The sequence below is a fragment of the Aureococcus anophagefferens genome, assembly GCF_000186865.1.
Source record: "Aureococcus anophagefferens unplaced genomic scaffold AURANscaffold_4, whole genome shotgun sequence".
NCBI classification, from domain to species: Eukaryota; class Pelagophyceae; order Pelagomonadales; family Pelagomonadaceae; genus Aureococcus; species Aureococcus anophagefferens.
In genome coordinates, this window is record NW_008705564.1 from 2,353,061 (window position 1) to 2,367,056 (window position 13,996).

Sequence of the window (13,996 nt, forward strand, 5' to 3'; positions counted from 1 at the left end):
AGGTCCGGGTCCTTGCCTGGGCAGCAAAAGAGTGATTCAACGTCGCTTCAACGTGAGTGTTCCGCGCGCGCGCGTTCCGGGAAAAGCGCCCACGCTTCGAGGCCGTTCCGAAAGATGATCGCTCGTCCAAAAATCAGCCAAAACGAGTGGAAAACGGCCGAGAAAGGAGCCTTTGAAGTTGGAAATTTCGCTCTCTTTTGCTGCCCGGGTCCTTGCGCCGCCGCACGCGCAGGAAATAGATGTCGCCGTCGATGGCGTAGAGCAGCTTCCACTTGCGCATGCGGTTGAGGCGGTCGCGCGGCTCGGCCATCTCCACGAGGTGGTCGACGAAGCGCTCGCGCGGCGCGCGGTCCGTCACCCGGAGCCGGTGGGCCTCGACGCCGTGGTCGCGCATGGCCTCGACCTTGAGCAACGCCGGGCAGCCCTCGGCGAAGGGGCAGCGGTACTTCTTGTGCAAACAGACGTCGTCGTGCGCGCGGCGCTCGGCCTTCGTGCCCGAGAAGTCGCAGCCGTTCTCGTCGAAGCGGCAGGGCATGTCCCTCCCCGCGAGGCGCAGCTCCACGTGGCGCGCGCGCTTGGCGCCCATGGCGACGCCGCAGACGGGGCAGGCGCCGGCCTCGGGCAAAGAGGCCTTGCACGCGCCGCACGCGATGTGGCCCCGCCGGCACGCGTAGACGTCGCCTGTGCCGAAACCAACCACTGGTTTGGGTGGTCCTGACCAAACTTGAGAATTCTCTAGCTCGGTCAAATCAAAGTCGATTCGGCTGATTTTTGGACGGATCGATCGCTCTCGTCGAGTTCTCGAAGCCCAGCCGAAGAGCTTGTGTCAAAACATTCGAATACGCTCACATTGAAGTCGGGTTGAAGATTTGGTTTCGGCACAGGACGTCGCCGCGGAGCCACGACGCGCAGACGGGGCAGTGGTCGGAGATGGTCTCGCTCGCGACGCTCGCGGCGGAGAGCACGGACCCGTCGTCGGGCGGGAGGCCGCCGGCCGGCGGCGGCGGCGACGTCTTCGACCGCTTCCGCGGCGCGAAGTCGTCCGCGTCCTTGCCCGCGTCCGCGAGGCACAGGCTTCCGGCTGACCTGTCGCCGCCGAGCTCGCGGAGCTCGCGCCTTCTCGCCTCGGCCGTGAGGAGGCGCTCCACGAGCACGGGCTTGGCGCCGCCCGTCGACAGGCCCCGGAGCCCGAGCTCGCGCCGCGCCTGCGCCGTCGTGAGCGCGCGGACCTCGCGGTCCTCGAGGTAGCGGGGGCCCGCGTCCTCGGGCCCGAGGGACGGCGCGCCCAGCGGCGACACGCTCCGCGACCGCGACGGCGGCGGGCCGATGTCGCCTAAGCTGTGGTCCTCGCCGACGTCCGCGAGCGACGTCCCGTCGCGCGGCGTGAAGTCGCCGCGGCCGATCTCCATGTCCTCGGAGGAGCCCGCCTGGGACCAGGCGCCGCTCGAGGGCCGCCGCTCGTCGAGCAGGCCCGGCGACGGCGCGCGCGCGGCCGCCGCGTCGCCCCAGCGCCGCCGGGGCACGACGCCCCGCCCGTCGAACGCGTCGGGCGTCGGCGCCTGTGTGCAAATCAAATCTTCAACCCGACTTCAATGTGAGCGTATTCGAATGTTTTGACACGAGCTCTTCCGCTGTGTCGAGAACTCGACGAGAGCAATCGATTCGTCCAAAAATCAGCCGAATCGACTTCGATTTGACCGAGCTAGAGAATTCTGAAGTTTGGCCCCGACGTCCCAGCTCACTGGTTGATTTGCACACAGGTCGGCGCCTCCTCGAAGGGCCCGTCCAAGGACGGGACGCCGTCGAAGGACCGCCGCTCGCCGCCGTAGCGGATGGGGCTCGGCCGCGCGCGGCGCCCCCGCGGCTCGCCGCCGGAAGTTTCGGGGTCCGCGAGGCTCGCGCCGGACAGGGTCGACGCGCCGCCGTAGCCCGGCAGCGGCTCCGCGGCGTCGAAGGCGAACTGGTCGCCGGCGCTGCCGTCGTCGCCGAAGCCCAGCGCGCGCGCGAGCTCCTCGTTCCCCGACGCGACGTCGAGCCGCCCCGCGGACAGGTCGTCGAAGCCGTCGGCCGGCAGCGGGCTCGGCGACCGCCGCGGCGACGCGCGCGGCGCCGGCGCGAGCGGCGGCGCCGGCGCGCGGTCCGGCGACGCGCCGCGCCGCGGGCTGGCCCGGCCGTACGCGGGCGGCTCCGGCGACGCGCCGCGCCGCGGGCTGCCCCGGCCGTACGCGGGCCGCGGCGCCGACGCCACGGACCCGGCGATGGTGTCGACGTCCTCGCAGTCCTGGAGCACGTAGCCCGCCTCCTGGGGCACGAGCGACACGCCCGGCGGCACGCGCGAGGCCCCGGAGAAGGCGCTCGGGGCGCGCCGCTCCGGCGCCTCGCCGTCGAGGAAGACCACGGGCCCATCCTCCTCGAGGAAGCACACGCCCTCCATCATCATCGTCCCGCCCGCGAGACCTCCCTCAGGGTGCCGCTCGCATGCGGCACCGCTCCGATATCAGGGCGCACTCCTCTAATAGCGGTGGATCATAAGGTGGCCCACGAGGCTGCCCCGTCACCTTGGCAGCACCTTTATCCTGATAGCGTGCTCGAGCATTCATCTGAGTCGATGGAGAGCTCATGAGATGCAGCCGGAGCTGATGGAGGCGCAGCCGGAGCTGGTGGAGGCGCAGCCGGCGCGCGCCCGCAGAGGCGATGCTCCTGCGCCGCGCATCGCGTGTGCCCAGTGCAAAACATTGCAAAGCAAAAGCGCGTTCAGCAAGCGGGCCCTGCGCACGCATCGGCGCTGCCTGTGGTGCGTCGAAACCTGCGACGGCGACGGGCGGCGGGCGACGAGGAGGCCTCTGGCATCCAAGCACACACGGGATCCGCCGGTGCCCGCCGCGAGGAGGCCTCCGGCATCCAAGCACACACGGGATCCGCCGGTGCCTGAAGCGCCTCCGCCGATCGGCGCCGCACGCCGGGCCGCGCGTCCACCGCCGGCGCCGCGGCTCCCCGACCCGCCGACTGACGACCGCGCGTCGCCGCCGGCCGACGACCGCGCGTCGCCGCCGGCCGACTGCGCGTCGCCGCCGGCCGACGACTGCGCGCTCGCGCGCGCGGAAGAGCGCGAGGCGCTCGAGGCCATCTTCGGCGACGGCTGGCGCCTCGAGGTCTCGCGGATTCGCGCGCCGCTCGACGTCGCGGACGGTGGCGACGACGACGCGCTCTTCGGCGCGGGCGACGCGATCTTCCTCGACCTCGACCTGTCGGACCCGGGCTACCCACTCCGGCGCGCGCCGGCCTTCGCGCTCGAGTACGAGACGCGCGACCGCGTGCCCGGCGACGTGAAGCGGCACCTCGAGCGCGCGGTCGGCGCCGCGCTCGCCGCGAGCGTCGGCGAGGCGAGCGCCTTCAGCGCGTGGGGCGCGGCGAACGACGCGCTCCGGGCCGCGGCCGCCGAGCACGACGAGGCCGTCGACGAGGCCGTCGCGGCCGCGCGCGACGGCGACGCGCCGCTCGCCGAGGCCGCGCTGGAGGCCGCGGCGCCCGCCGGGGCGGAGGCCCTCGCGCGGCGGCTCATCTTCAGCCACCACATCATCGCGCCGTCGAAGCGCGCGGGGCTCCGCCAGCTCGCCGTGTCGCTGGGAGTCACGGCGCTCGTGAAGATCGGCTGGCCGGGCGTCATCGTCCTCGAGGGCGACGCGGACCGCGTCGAGGCCTACGTCGGCGCCATCCAGGGCTGGCGCTGGAAGAAGCTCGCCGTGCGGGGGGAGCAGGAGCTCGACGACGGCGAAGAGCGAGCGCTGCCGCGCGTCTTCCTCGAGCTCGACGACATGTCCGTGCTCGCGCAAATCATGCGCGACGCGGGCCTCGAGGACCTGTTCCGCCGCGTCTTTAAGTGAAGTCGCGGCGCACGGCCGGGCTCGAGGGGGGGTGCACCCTGAACCTCACCCTTCCGGACGTAAAGACTCTACTAAAGTTGTGGAGATGGGGCGTCGCTAAATTTTTGCCTCGACACACGGGAGATGGCTCGATCGAACAACAAGAAGGAGAAACGCCCCCTCTCGGACGATGCCTTGCTCGACGCCGTGGCGGCGGCGCAGCGGCGGTATCGGCGGAACATCAACGTGCTCTCCCTCCTGGGCGCCGCCGCCGCCTTCGTGGCCCTGCGCCTCCGCACGCACGTGGAACCGGACACGTCCGGGTGGCGCGAGGCCGACGCGTCGTCCTACGTTCACGTGCGCGAGCGCATCGCGACCGTGGACGCGTCGTCCTTTACGCCCTGGGACGTGATTCGCGAGATCTCTGAGCGCCGCGCGAAACCGCTGCTCCTGCGCGGCGCGATGAAGACCTGGCCCCAGGCGGCGGCCTGGCGGAACCGCGACGCGTTCCTCGCAAAACACGGCGACGTCGAGGTCGGCGTCGGCGTGGGCGTCCGCATGTCGTCGATGAGCCTCGGGGACGGCCTCGTCCACAGCTGGCGCGGCCCCGGGGCGGAGCCCGCGGCGCCGGAGCCGCCGGCGGCCGCGGCGCTCCGCGAGCGCTTCCGCGCCCAGGTCGACCAGGGCGAAGAGCCGAGCCTGCCGCTCCGGGACGTCGCGCGCCACGTCCGCGACGGCTCGCTGCCGCACGACTCGTACGCCTTCGCGGCCGTCTGTGCGGAAATCAATTCTCCAACCTGACTTCAATATGAGAGCGTTCAACGGTTATGATCAGACTCTCACTGGTTGATTTCCACACAGGCGGCCGTCGACGACAAGCCCGTCGCGCTGGACGTGCCCCAGGTCATGGCCGTCTGGGAGCGGCTCGCGCGCGGGCCCCTGGCCGGGCCGGGCCGGATCGTCGACGGCACGCTGCTCGGCCTCGGCGGCAACGAATCCGGCGTGCTCTTCCACCAGCACGAGTTCACGCTGAGCGCCGTCTTCGCGGGTCGCAAGCGCTGGTTCATCTACGACAGCAATCGCACCGGCGGGACCTGGATCGACGACGCCTTCCGGGAAGCGAAGCGCGCGGACCCGGCGTTCGACGGGCTCGACTCCATGGCGACGTTCGCGCGGGCCCTGTACCCGGCCGCCGCGTTCCAGAGGACGTGGGCGCGCGCGGGCTACGAGTGCGTCCAGGGCCCCAACGACCTCCTCTACGTCCCCAAGAAGTACTCGCACGCGACGCTGAACTACGGCGAGACGCTGAGCATCGCGCTGCAGGGCGCGCGCCTCGCGCCGCCGCCGCCGCCGAAGCTCCCCAAGTAGGGGCGCCGCTTTTTACGTGCCTAGTCGAACTCGTCGCCGTCGTCGTAGTCGTCGATGTCGAGGAACCGCTTAGATGTCCGAGTCGGCGATGACCGCGGACCAGTCGGCCTTCGTCGTGCCGTAGACGGCCTGGGAGACGCGCTTGAGGGCCTCGACGCGCGCCTTGTCCTTGGCGGAGTCGATCTTGAGCCGCGTCATGAGGCTCGGCGCCTTGGCCGCGGCGTCCTTGAGCCGCCGCTTGTTCTCCCTGAGCTTGCGCTTGAAGTCCTTCTGCGCGCGCCGCGCGACGTCCGCGGGGTCCTCCTTGGGCTCGCGGGGCGCGTCGAGGTCGCGCTTCATGTCCTCGGCGAGGCGCTTCGTCGCGGCGCGGAGGCGTTCCGCGCGCGCTTGCGCCTCGGCCTCGTCCCGCGCGTCGGCCTCGCGCGCCGCGCGCTGCCGCTCGCGGACGGCCTGGGCCTTGAGGTAGGACGAGTAGGTCTGGCGCGTCGTCTCCAGGGCGTGGGCCTTGGCCGCGCCGCGCGTCGCCGCGCGCCGCGCGCGGTCCGCGTCGCGCCGCTCCTTGGCCTCGGCCTCGGCGGCCTCGGCGTCGCGGCGCTCGCGGCGCGCGGCGCTCCGCGCGGCCGCGGCCGCGCGGCGCGCCTCGAGGGGGTCCCGGGGCACGGTGCCCGCGCGGCCGCCGCGCTTCGACCGCTCGAGCGCGCGGCGCCACCGATCGTGCGCGCGGTCCAAATGCCGCGTGACCTCGCCGGGCTCCGGCGCGCGCTTCCGCGGCTGCTCCTCGGCGGGCGCCGTCGGCGCGCGGCGCGGCGAGGCCTTCGCCGCGGTCCGGGCCGGCGCCGTGCGCGCGTAGGACTTCTCCGACTCGCGCTGCACGCGCGCGGCGCGCGCCATCTCCGACTCCGCGAGCGTCTCGTTCCACGACGGCCCCGTCGCCGCCTTGGGCAGGGCCTTGGCCCGGAACGTCGACCCTTCCCGCTCGGCGCGCTCGGCGGCGAGCTTCTTCGCCCGCGCGGCGTCCGCGCGCCGGTCCTGCGCGGCCTGGTGCGCGTCGACGCCGGCGAAGCCGCGCGGCTTCCGGGTCCTGTTCTCCTCGAGGAGCGCGCGCTTCGCCCGCTCCTCCGCGGCGGCCTGCGCCTCCGCCGCGAGGGCCGCGGCCTCGTCGTCGACGCGCTTCTTGTGGAGCCGCTGCTGCACGTCGGCCTCGAGGTTGGCGAACGGCGCGGGCGTCGTGTGGCGGAACTTGTCGGGCGCGGCGCGCGCGGCGCGCGTGCGCGGCGACGCGGGCTCGTAGCCGCCGCCGAAGCAGGCGCGGTCGACGGTGCCCGTGCTCCGGCGCATCGGGTCGCCGCGGCGCGCCGGCGGCGCCGGCTCGTAGCTCCGGCGCGCCGCGGCGCCGTCCGCGGGCCACGCGGCGCGGCCCCGCGGCGGCGACCGGCTCGCGGGCCGCGGGCTCGCCGCGGGCCGGAGCCGCGCCCGCCGCGACCGCCGCTCGAGCGAGTCGTTGTAGCGCCCGCGCACGACGCGCAGCTCCGCGACGGCGCGCAGCAGGTCGTTGGCGTCGCTGTCGGCGCCGAGGCGCTCGACGCGGTCCTCGAGCTCGGCGACGGCGCGCAGGCACCGCTCGACGTCGTCGTCGTCGCTGCCGGAGCCGTCGTCGAAGACGCCGCGCCGCGAGTAGGCGTCGCGCACGACGTCTCCCATGGCTGCCCAACTGCTTGTCGGTTTACGAACAGGTTCAACTTTATCTTTGAGTTCAACATGCATCAATGCTGCACCCATTTCGTCTCCTCGCCACCGTCGGCGCGCCGGCGTGGCCGCTCGCGCGCCGCGTCGCGCGGTCGCCGCCATGGGCTCCTACGGCTGCGGCTTCGGCATCAAGTCGACCCAGTGGAACGTCGTCGGCGAGGAGGGCTGCACGTTCAAGGACGTCGTCGACGCCATCGCCTGCGCCGAGTACCTCGGCGGTGGCTACCGCGTCTGCGTCGTCGTCACGCGGCCGGGCGAGGCGTCCCTCGACGCGGGCCTCGCGGCGGCGGTCGCGAACCCGACGCGCAACGACTTCATCTGCCTGCGCGTGTCGGGCGCCGTCGACGGCGCAAGGGCCGACGTTGAGGAGGCGCACCGCGACGTCTTCCGGCGGTGCGGCCTGAGGCGAAAACCCGCGGCGTCGCGGCTGCCCGCGGCGGCGTTCTTCGTCGGCACGGAGCGGCTTCTGGTCGAGAACTTCTCCTCGCCCGTCGTCTTCGAGTTCCTGGCCGACGAGCTCGCGCCGCTCGTGAAGCGCTGCGCGTCGGGCGAGCAGCTCGCGAGGCTCCGGGACGCCTACGTCGCGGGCTCCGCGCCGTCGCGCGGCGCGGCGCCGCCGGAGGTCGACGACCCGCTCGCGAAGAACGCGGCGCTCGCGCGGCCGCCGCCGCCGCCGGCGGTCGACCGCGCGTCGCTCTTCGCCGCCGCCGCCGCCGACGACGCCGACGGCGCCGCGCGCGCGGACGCGCGGTCGCACGCGATCTTCAGCGCGCCCCGGCGTCCGGTTTCTTCGATGCAACACGACGCGCCCTCATTCATCAGCGCAAGTCTGCGTTTATTTCTGTACGTTGGCCTGTGGGGAAAGCGGCGCGGAGAGCGCGGACGCAAAACGCTCCGCGGCCGGATCGCCGCCACGCGATCGGGAGCTCATTTCGCCCTCCCTCGACTCGCCCGCGGCGGGGCCGCGCATCCCCCGCTCCTAGGCGACCGCGTCCGCGGCGCGGGCGTCCTCTTCGTCGTCGGCGACGACGAGCTCGCCGCCCCGCCGGACGCGCGCGTCTGCCGCGTGTCCGCGCGCGACGCGCCGCGGACCGCGCGGCTCCTCGTCGACAGCCCGCGGCGGCCGCTCCCCGCCTGCTACCTCGCCAAGGCGGGGCGGCTCTACGACGTCGGCTGCGCGCCCGCGGAGCTCGCGGCGGCGGCGGCCGCGGCCGCGGTCCCGGCCGGCGACGTCGCGGCCTGCTTCCTCGCGCGCGAGGCCGCCAAGGCCGCCGTCGTCGCGCTCAAGCGCCTGCGCCTCGCCTGCGCCGCGGGCCGCGTCGCGTCGTGCCTGTGCCGCGCGCGCGACGCGGAGGTCGCGTTCTGGGTCTCCGGGCCCGCGCCGCCGCTCTTCCGCGACAAGTGGCCGGGGCCCCACGGGAAGCCCATCGGCCTCGTCTCGCGCCTGCGGCCGCCCCGCTAAGCCCCCTTTTTTTTTTGGGCGTGGTGTTACAGCTCGCCGCACTGGGAGATCATCACGGGGAGCTTGGGCTTCGAGTCCGCGCCGGCCTGGACGTTCTCGATCTTGTGGACGACCATCATGGACGTCGCGTCGAGGACCTTGCCGAAGACGACGTGCTTGCCGTCGAGCCAGTCGCACTTGCCGCAGGTGACGAAGAACTGGCTGCCGTTCGTGTCCGGGCCCGAGTTGGCCATGGACAGGAGGCCCGGCCCGCTGTGGCGCAGGTTGAAGTTCTCGTCGGGGAAGGACTCGCCGTAGATGGAGATGCAGCCCGTGCCGTCGCCCTTGAGGATGTCGCCGCCCTGGATCATGAACTCCTTGATGACGCGGTGCACCGGAGTTTTGAGGTAGCCGGCGGGCCGCGACCCGCGCATGAACTCGCCCGTGCACATCTGGCGGAAGTTCTCCGCCGTCTTGGGCGTCTCGTCGGCGAAGAGCTCGAACTTGATGCGCCCGGACGGCACGCCGCCGATGGTGACGTCGAAGAAGGTCACGGGGTTGCCGCGGCTGATGGCCTCGAGCACGATCGGATCGTTCATCATGCTTTCGGACGGCGAAGCCGACGCGCGCCGACCGCGGCGGCGGCGGCGGCGGCGGCGGCGGGTCGAGGCGCGGCGACGCTGTCGACGGCGGCGAGGCGCGGCGTGAGGGCTGAGCTCGAGGTCGGCGAGGCCAATAATGCCCGGCTCGCCGAAACTTTGCCGCAAGGGTGGGCGCCGTCGACCGCCGCGCGACCATGCTCGAGGCGGCGAAGGACCTCGTCGAGGAGCGCGTGGGCCTGCTGTCGGTCATGCGGGCGCCGGCGACGGCGTCGCAGCGCGCGCGCGAGGAGTCCGACGCCGTCGAGGAGAAGCAGCAGCGCGCGACGCGCGAGGGCTTCGCGCTCGGGCGCGTCGTCTGGTTCGGGTGCGAGGGCGACTACGGCCGCGACTTTTGTTTCCACGTGGCCAACGGCCACACGCTCGTGTCGCTGCTCCGGGGCCACAGCATGCACCCCTTCGAGCGCTTCGACCGCGCGTGCTACCTCGCGTGCGTGCCAGCGTCCTGTGGCCGTGACGATTTTTGAGAGATTCGGGGTGGGAAAACAATGAGAAATCGTCACCGTCATGCTTGGTAGGTGCGTGCTCTGCCTCAACCTGTTCCTGAGCGCGCTCGTCGCGCGGGACCACGCGCCGGCGACGCGGAAAGGCAAAGTAAGCTACGCGGCGAGCGGGGACTACGCGGAGGCGCTCTGCGCGGCGTCGCTGCTGAACCTCGTCTACGACCGCGCGCTCCGGCTCCTGGCGACGTCGCCCTGCGTGGCGCGCGGCGGCGCTTGCTACGACGTCTGCTGCCTCTGCCGCGACTGCTGCGCGGACCTCGGGAAGCTCGGGCTCTACGTCGCGCTCCTGGCGTCCTGCGCGGTCGCGGTCGGGGCGGGAAAAGAGCGCGACATGCCCAACTTCTATCTCGGCCGTGTTCCACTCGTTTCGGCTGATTCTGGGACGAGCGATCATCTCTTGGAACGGTTTCGAAGCGTGGATGCTTTTTCCGGAACGCGCGCGCGCAGAACACTCACGTTGAATCGACGTTGAATCCCTGCCCAGGTCGCGGTCGTCGGCGCGCTCATGGCCGCGCACCTCGACGGCGCCGCGCACTTCTTCCGGACCTTCCTCCTCATGAAGGCCCTGGCCTGGCTCTTCGAGTTCGGCCCGCTGGCCTGGGGCTTCTACCGGCGCCGCGAGGCCCAGCGCGCGTACTGGGCGCGGACCGGGCTGGAGCGGCGCGTCGGCGGCGCGTACCCCTTCGGCGCCGAGTGGCCGACGCCCGACTTCCTCGCCGAGCGCCGCGTGGACCCGGACCCGCTCGCCCACGCGTTCCGCCGGCGGCGGCGCGAGCGCGAGGCGGGGGCGGCGAAGCGCCAGGCGCGCGCCGACGAGCGGAGACGGGACCGGGCCGCGGCGGACGCGCGCGCGAAGGCGCGGGAGAAACGGGAGGGCGGGGTCGTCGCGGCGACGCGCGAGGCGGCCCAGTCCATCGAGCTCGCGGAGGCGGGCGGCCGCCGCGCCCGGGGGGACGCGCCCCTCGGGGACCTCCGCGAGGACCCGCTCGACGCGCTCGGGCGCCGGGCGTAAGGCGTTTTTGCTGCACTGCCAATCCAGATGCACTGCCAGTGAGCAAATTTGCCGCATGGTGAGGTCAAGCACCTCCTGCGAGCCGCGAGTCGCGACCGATGTGTGTCGTGTCATGCTGCATGACGATATGAAACAGCGGAGCCCGAAGGGTGGTAAATCGTTCTCATCGCCGCGCGGCGCGCCGCCGCCGGCGCTGGCCCTCGACGGCGCCGACGAGGCCCGCATGCCCCTCAGTGGCGCCCCCCCGCCCCCGGACGCGCCGAGCAAGCTGAGCGCGTCCCAGGCCTTCAAGGCCGCGCTGCTCGTCGGCGTCGTCGTCCAGAACGCCGCGCTCAACATCGCCGCGCGCTGGTCGCGCGTCGAGGCCGAGGCCGCGTTCGCGGAGACGGGCTGCGGCGCCGCGGCGACGACGGTCGTCCTCACGGTCGAGGTCGTGAAGATCGCCATGGCCCTGCTCCTCTTCGCCCTGGAGAGCGGCGGCGTCGCGCCGGCCTGCGCCGAGCTCGCGCGCGTGACGCGCGCGGAGCCGGCCGAGTGCGGCAAGATCGCCGTGCCCGCGCTCGTCGGGGCCGGAAACGGGTGATTCAACGTCGCTGGGTGTGTCGCGCGCGATCGCTCCAGAGAAAGGATCCATGCTTCGAGAGCGCTCCGAGAGATGATCGCCCGTCCAAAAATGAGCCCGAAACGAGTGGGAACTGACCGGGAGAGGAGCCTCCAACGTTGGGACTGTCGCACCCGTTTCCCGCCCAGGCGCTCATCTACGTCGTCCAGAACAACCTGCTCCTCGTCGCCGCGGCGAATTTGGAGGGCCCCGTGCTCGCGCTCTTCGGCCAGCTCAAGATCCTCACGACGGCCGTGTTCTCGGTCGCGCTCCTCGGGCGGACGCTCGGCCCGCGGCGCTGGGCCGCGCTCGTCGCGCTGACGGCCGCCATCGCGACGGTCCAGGTGTCGCAGCTGCGGCCCGCGCCCGAGTCCGGCGACGCGGGGACGAAGAACGTGCCCCTGGGTTTGGCGCTCACGCTCGTCGTCGCGACGCTCTCCGGCTTCGCGGGCGTCTACTTCGAAAAAGTGTTGAAAGGGTCGCGCATCTCCGTCTGGGTGCGCAACGTGCACCTCGCGGCCATCTCCTCGGTCGTCGCCGGCGCCGCCGTCGCGTCGCGCGACCGCGGCGCGCTCGCGGCGTGCGGCTTCTTCGGCGGCTACGGCCCCGTGGCCTGGGGCTACGTGCTCGTCCAGGCCGTCGGCGGCCTGCTCATCGCCGCCGTCGTCAAGTACGCGGACAACATCCTCAAGGCCTTCGCGACGTCCGTCGCCATCGTCGTCGTCGCGCTCGTCTCCCACGCCTTCTTCGCCTTCGAGCTCAGCGGCCTCTTCTTCCTCGGCGCCGCGGGCGTCGTCTACGCGATCTTCCTCTACGGCGACCTGCTCCGGGACGTCCCGGGCTGCCGCGACTGCCCGCCGGCCCTCGGCGGCGCGGAGGTCCGGGAGCCCGCGGACCTCGAGACGAACTAACCCCGACCGAGGAGATGTGTTAGAGGCTCGCCGCGGCGTCGAGGGGCGGGCCGTTTCCCGCGGCCTCGACGTCGAGGGGCGCCGCGGCGTCGTCGACGGGCACGCGGCGGTAGGCCGCGGACGTCGCCCGCAGCAGGCTCGGCGGCGCGGGCGACGCGTCCCCGGCGGGCCGCGCGAGCTTGTAGGCGTTGTAGGCGACGACGCCGCAGCCCGTCAGCGCGAAGCCCGCGGCGTTGAGCCGCGAGATGGAGTCGCCGAGGCCGGCCACCGACACCACGACCAGCAGGAGCTCTTTCGCCACGGCCGCGATGGACAGCGACAGCGACGACGTCATCGACACGAGCGTCACCTCCACCCGTAACAGGCAGAGGCCGCCCAGCGCGAGGAGCAGGCTCAGGAGCGCCACGTGGCCAAACAAATCCGGCCCGAGGCCGTCGAGCCGCTCGGACGCCGCGTCCGCCCAGAGCCGCGGCGCGTCCAACGCCGCGGCGACGACGCCGAGGAACGCCGCGGACCAGGGCAGCGTCCGCGCGACGAGCTCCTTGGGCCGCACGACCGTCGCCGCCTTCTGCGTCGCGAGCTGCGTGAGGCCCCAGCGGAGGCCGCCGACGGCGCCCGCGGCGACGGTGAGCCCCGCGCCGAGCGCCTGCGCGGCCGCCGCGCGCCGCGAGTCGTCGGCGCCGTGGCGGCCCACGCTGCACAGCGCCGTGCCCAACGAAATCGTCGCCACGATGGCCAGCGCCGTCCAGCTCGGCGCCTCGAGCTTGAGCACGAGCGCCGCCAACAGCACCTGGGCAGGAAAAGGGTGCGAAATTCCCAACTTCAAAGGCTCCTCTCTCGGCCGTTTTCCGCTCGTTTCGGCTGATTTTGGGACGAGCGACCATCTCTCGGAGCGCTCTCGAAGCGTGGGTGCTATTTCCGAAATGCGCGCGCGCGGAACACTCACGTTGAAGCGACGTTGAATCACCCGTTTCCCGCCCTGAACAGCACGAACACCGGCGTGCACGCCTTGATCATCGTGTGCGCGGCGACGGACAGGAGCATGAGCCCCGCGTTGCTCAGCGCGACCTCGCCGCCGACGCAGCAGGCGATGAGGAAGAGGCTCCGCCCGTTGCCGTCGCCGCCGCCGGGCGCGCCGCTCCACGCGCGGACGGCCGCGGCCTCGACGGCGAACGTCGCCGCAACCAGCAAACACGGGTAGGCGAAGAGGGACAGCGCCCGCTTGAAGACGAGCGTCATGCCGATGGACAGGGCGCCGTAGGCGAAGACCGCCGCGGCGATGCGCAGCGCCGGCGTCCGCGGCGCGGAAGCGGGCCCCATGGGCGCGCCCCGCCCGCAGTCCGGCGGCCGCTGGCGCACGGACCCGTAGCTCGCGAGCACGTGGCCCGGGCTGTCGCAGTGCAGGTCCACGAGCCGCCGCTTCTTGTCCTTCAGCATGGCGACGCCATGGGGGCACGGAGCGCACCGCGCGGTGGGGTCGCTTACAAAATGCGTGTGCGCCCAACCGCAAGGAGATTGCATGGTGCACAATTGGTGCACCGCCGGCTGGGCAGCTAGCATGGGCTGGGTCCGCGCCCGGTTGGTGGCGGCCCTGCTGGCGGCCGTCGCCGCCGCGGCTGCTGCTCATCCGCGACGAGGCCTCCCTCGTCCGCGACCACCTGCCGCTCTGGCTGCCCCTGGCCTACTGCGCCGTCGCGGCCGTCGACGAGCGCACGGTCGACGACAGCGCGGCGGCCTTCATGGAGGCGACGGACGGCGCGCCGTCCCTCGTCGCCGCCGAGGCCGCGGGCAAGCTGCGGCCGGCGGTGCTGCGGCGCTTCGCGTACCATTTCGCGTTCGAGGGCCTCGGGCCCGCGCGCACGACCCTCCTCCGCGAGGCGGCGTCGCGCTTC

General features: G+C 72.8%; 3 protein-coding genes across 3 annotated transcripts; 1 reads left to right on the forward strand and 2 right to left on the reverse strand.

Annotated features, from left to right (window-relative positions):
* Nucleotides 1–133: 133 nt before the first annotated feature.
* On the reverse strand, nucleotides 134–2,440 carry AURANDRAFT_62318 (hypothetical protein; the record flags this gene model as incomplete). Its single annotated transcript, XM_009036270.1, has 3 exons — nucleotides 134–739; nucleotides 888–1,559; nucleotides 1,757–2,440. 3 exons carry the CDS (start codon nucleotides 2,438–2,440, stop codon nucleotides 134–136), a joined length of 1,962 nt encoding a protein of 653 aa, XP_009034518.1.
* Nucleotides 2,441–8,465: 6,025 nt separating this feature from the next.
* Nucleotides 8,466–9,017, reverse strand: AURANDRAFT_21992 (hypothetical protein; the record flags this gene model as incomplete). The annotated part of the gene is made up of 1 exon (XM_009036269.1): nucleotides 8,466–9,017. The coding sequence occupies one exon, from the start codon at nucleotides 9,015–9,017 to the stop codon at nucleotides 8,466–8,468; it is 552 nt and encodes a 183-aa protein (XP_009034517.1).
* Nucleotides 9,018–10,815: 1,798 nt separating this feature from the next.
* On the forward strand, nucleotides 10,816–12,104 carry STP8 (putative nucleotide sugar transporter; the record flags this gene model as incomplete). The annotated part of the gene is made up of 2 exons (XM_009036152.1): nucleotides 10,816–11,154; nucleotides 11,343–12,104. 2 exons carry the CDS (start codon nucleotides 10,816–10,818, stop codon nucleotides 12,102–12,104), a joined length of 1,101 nt encoding a protein of 366 aa, XP_009034400.1.
* Between the last annotated feature and the right edge of the window lie 1,892 nt (nucleotides 12,105–13,996).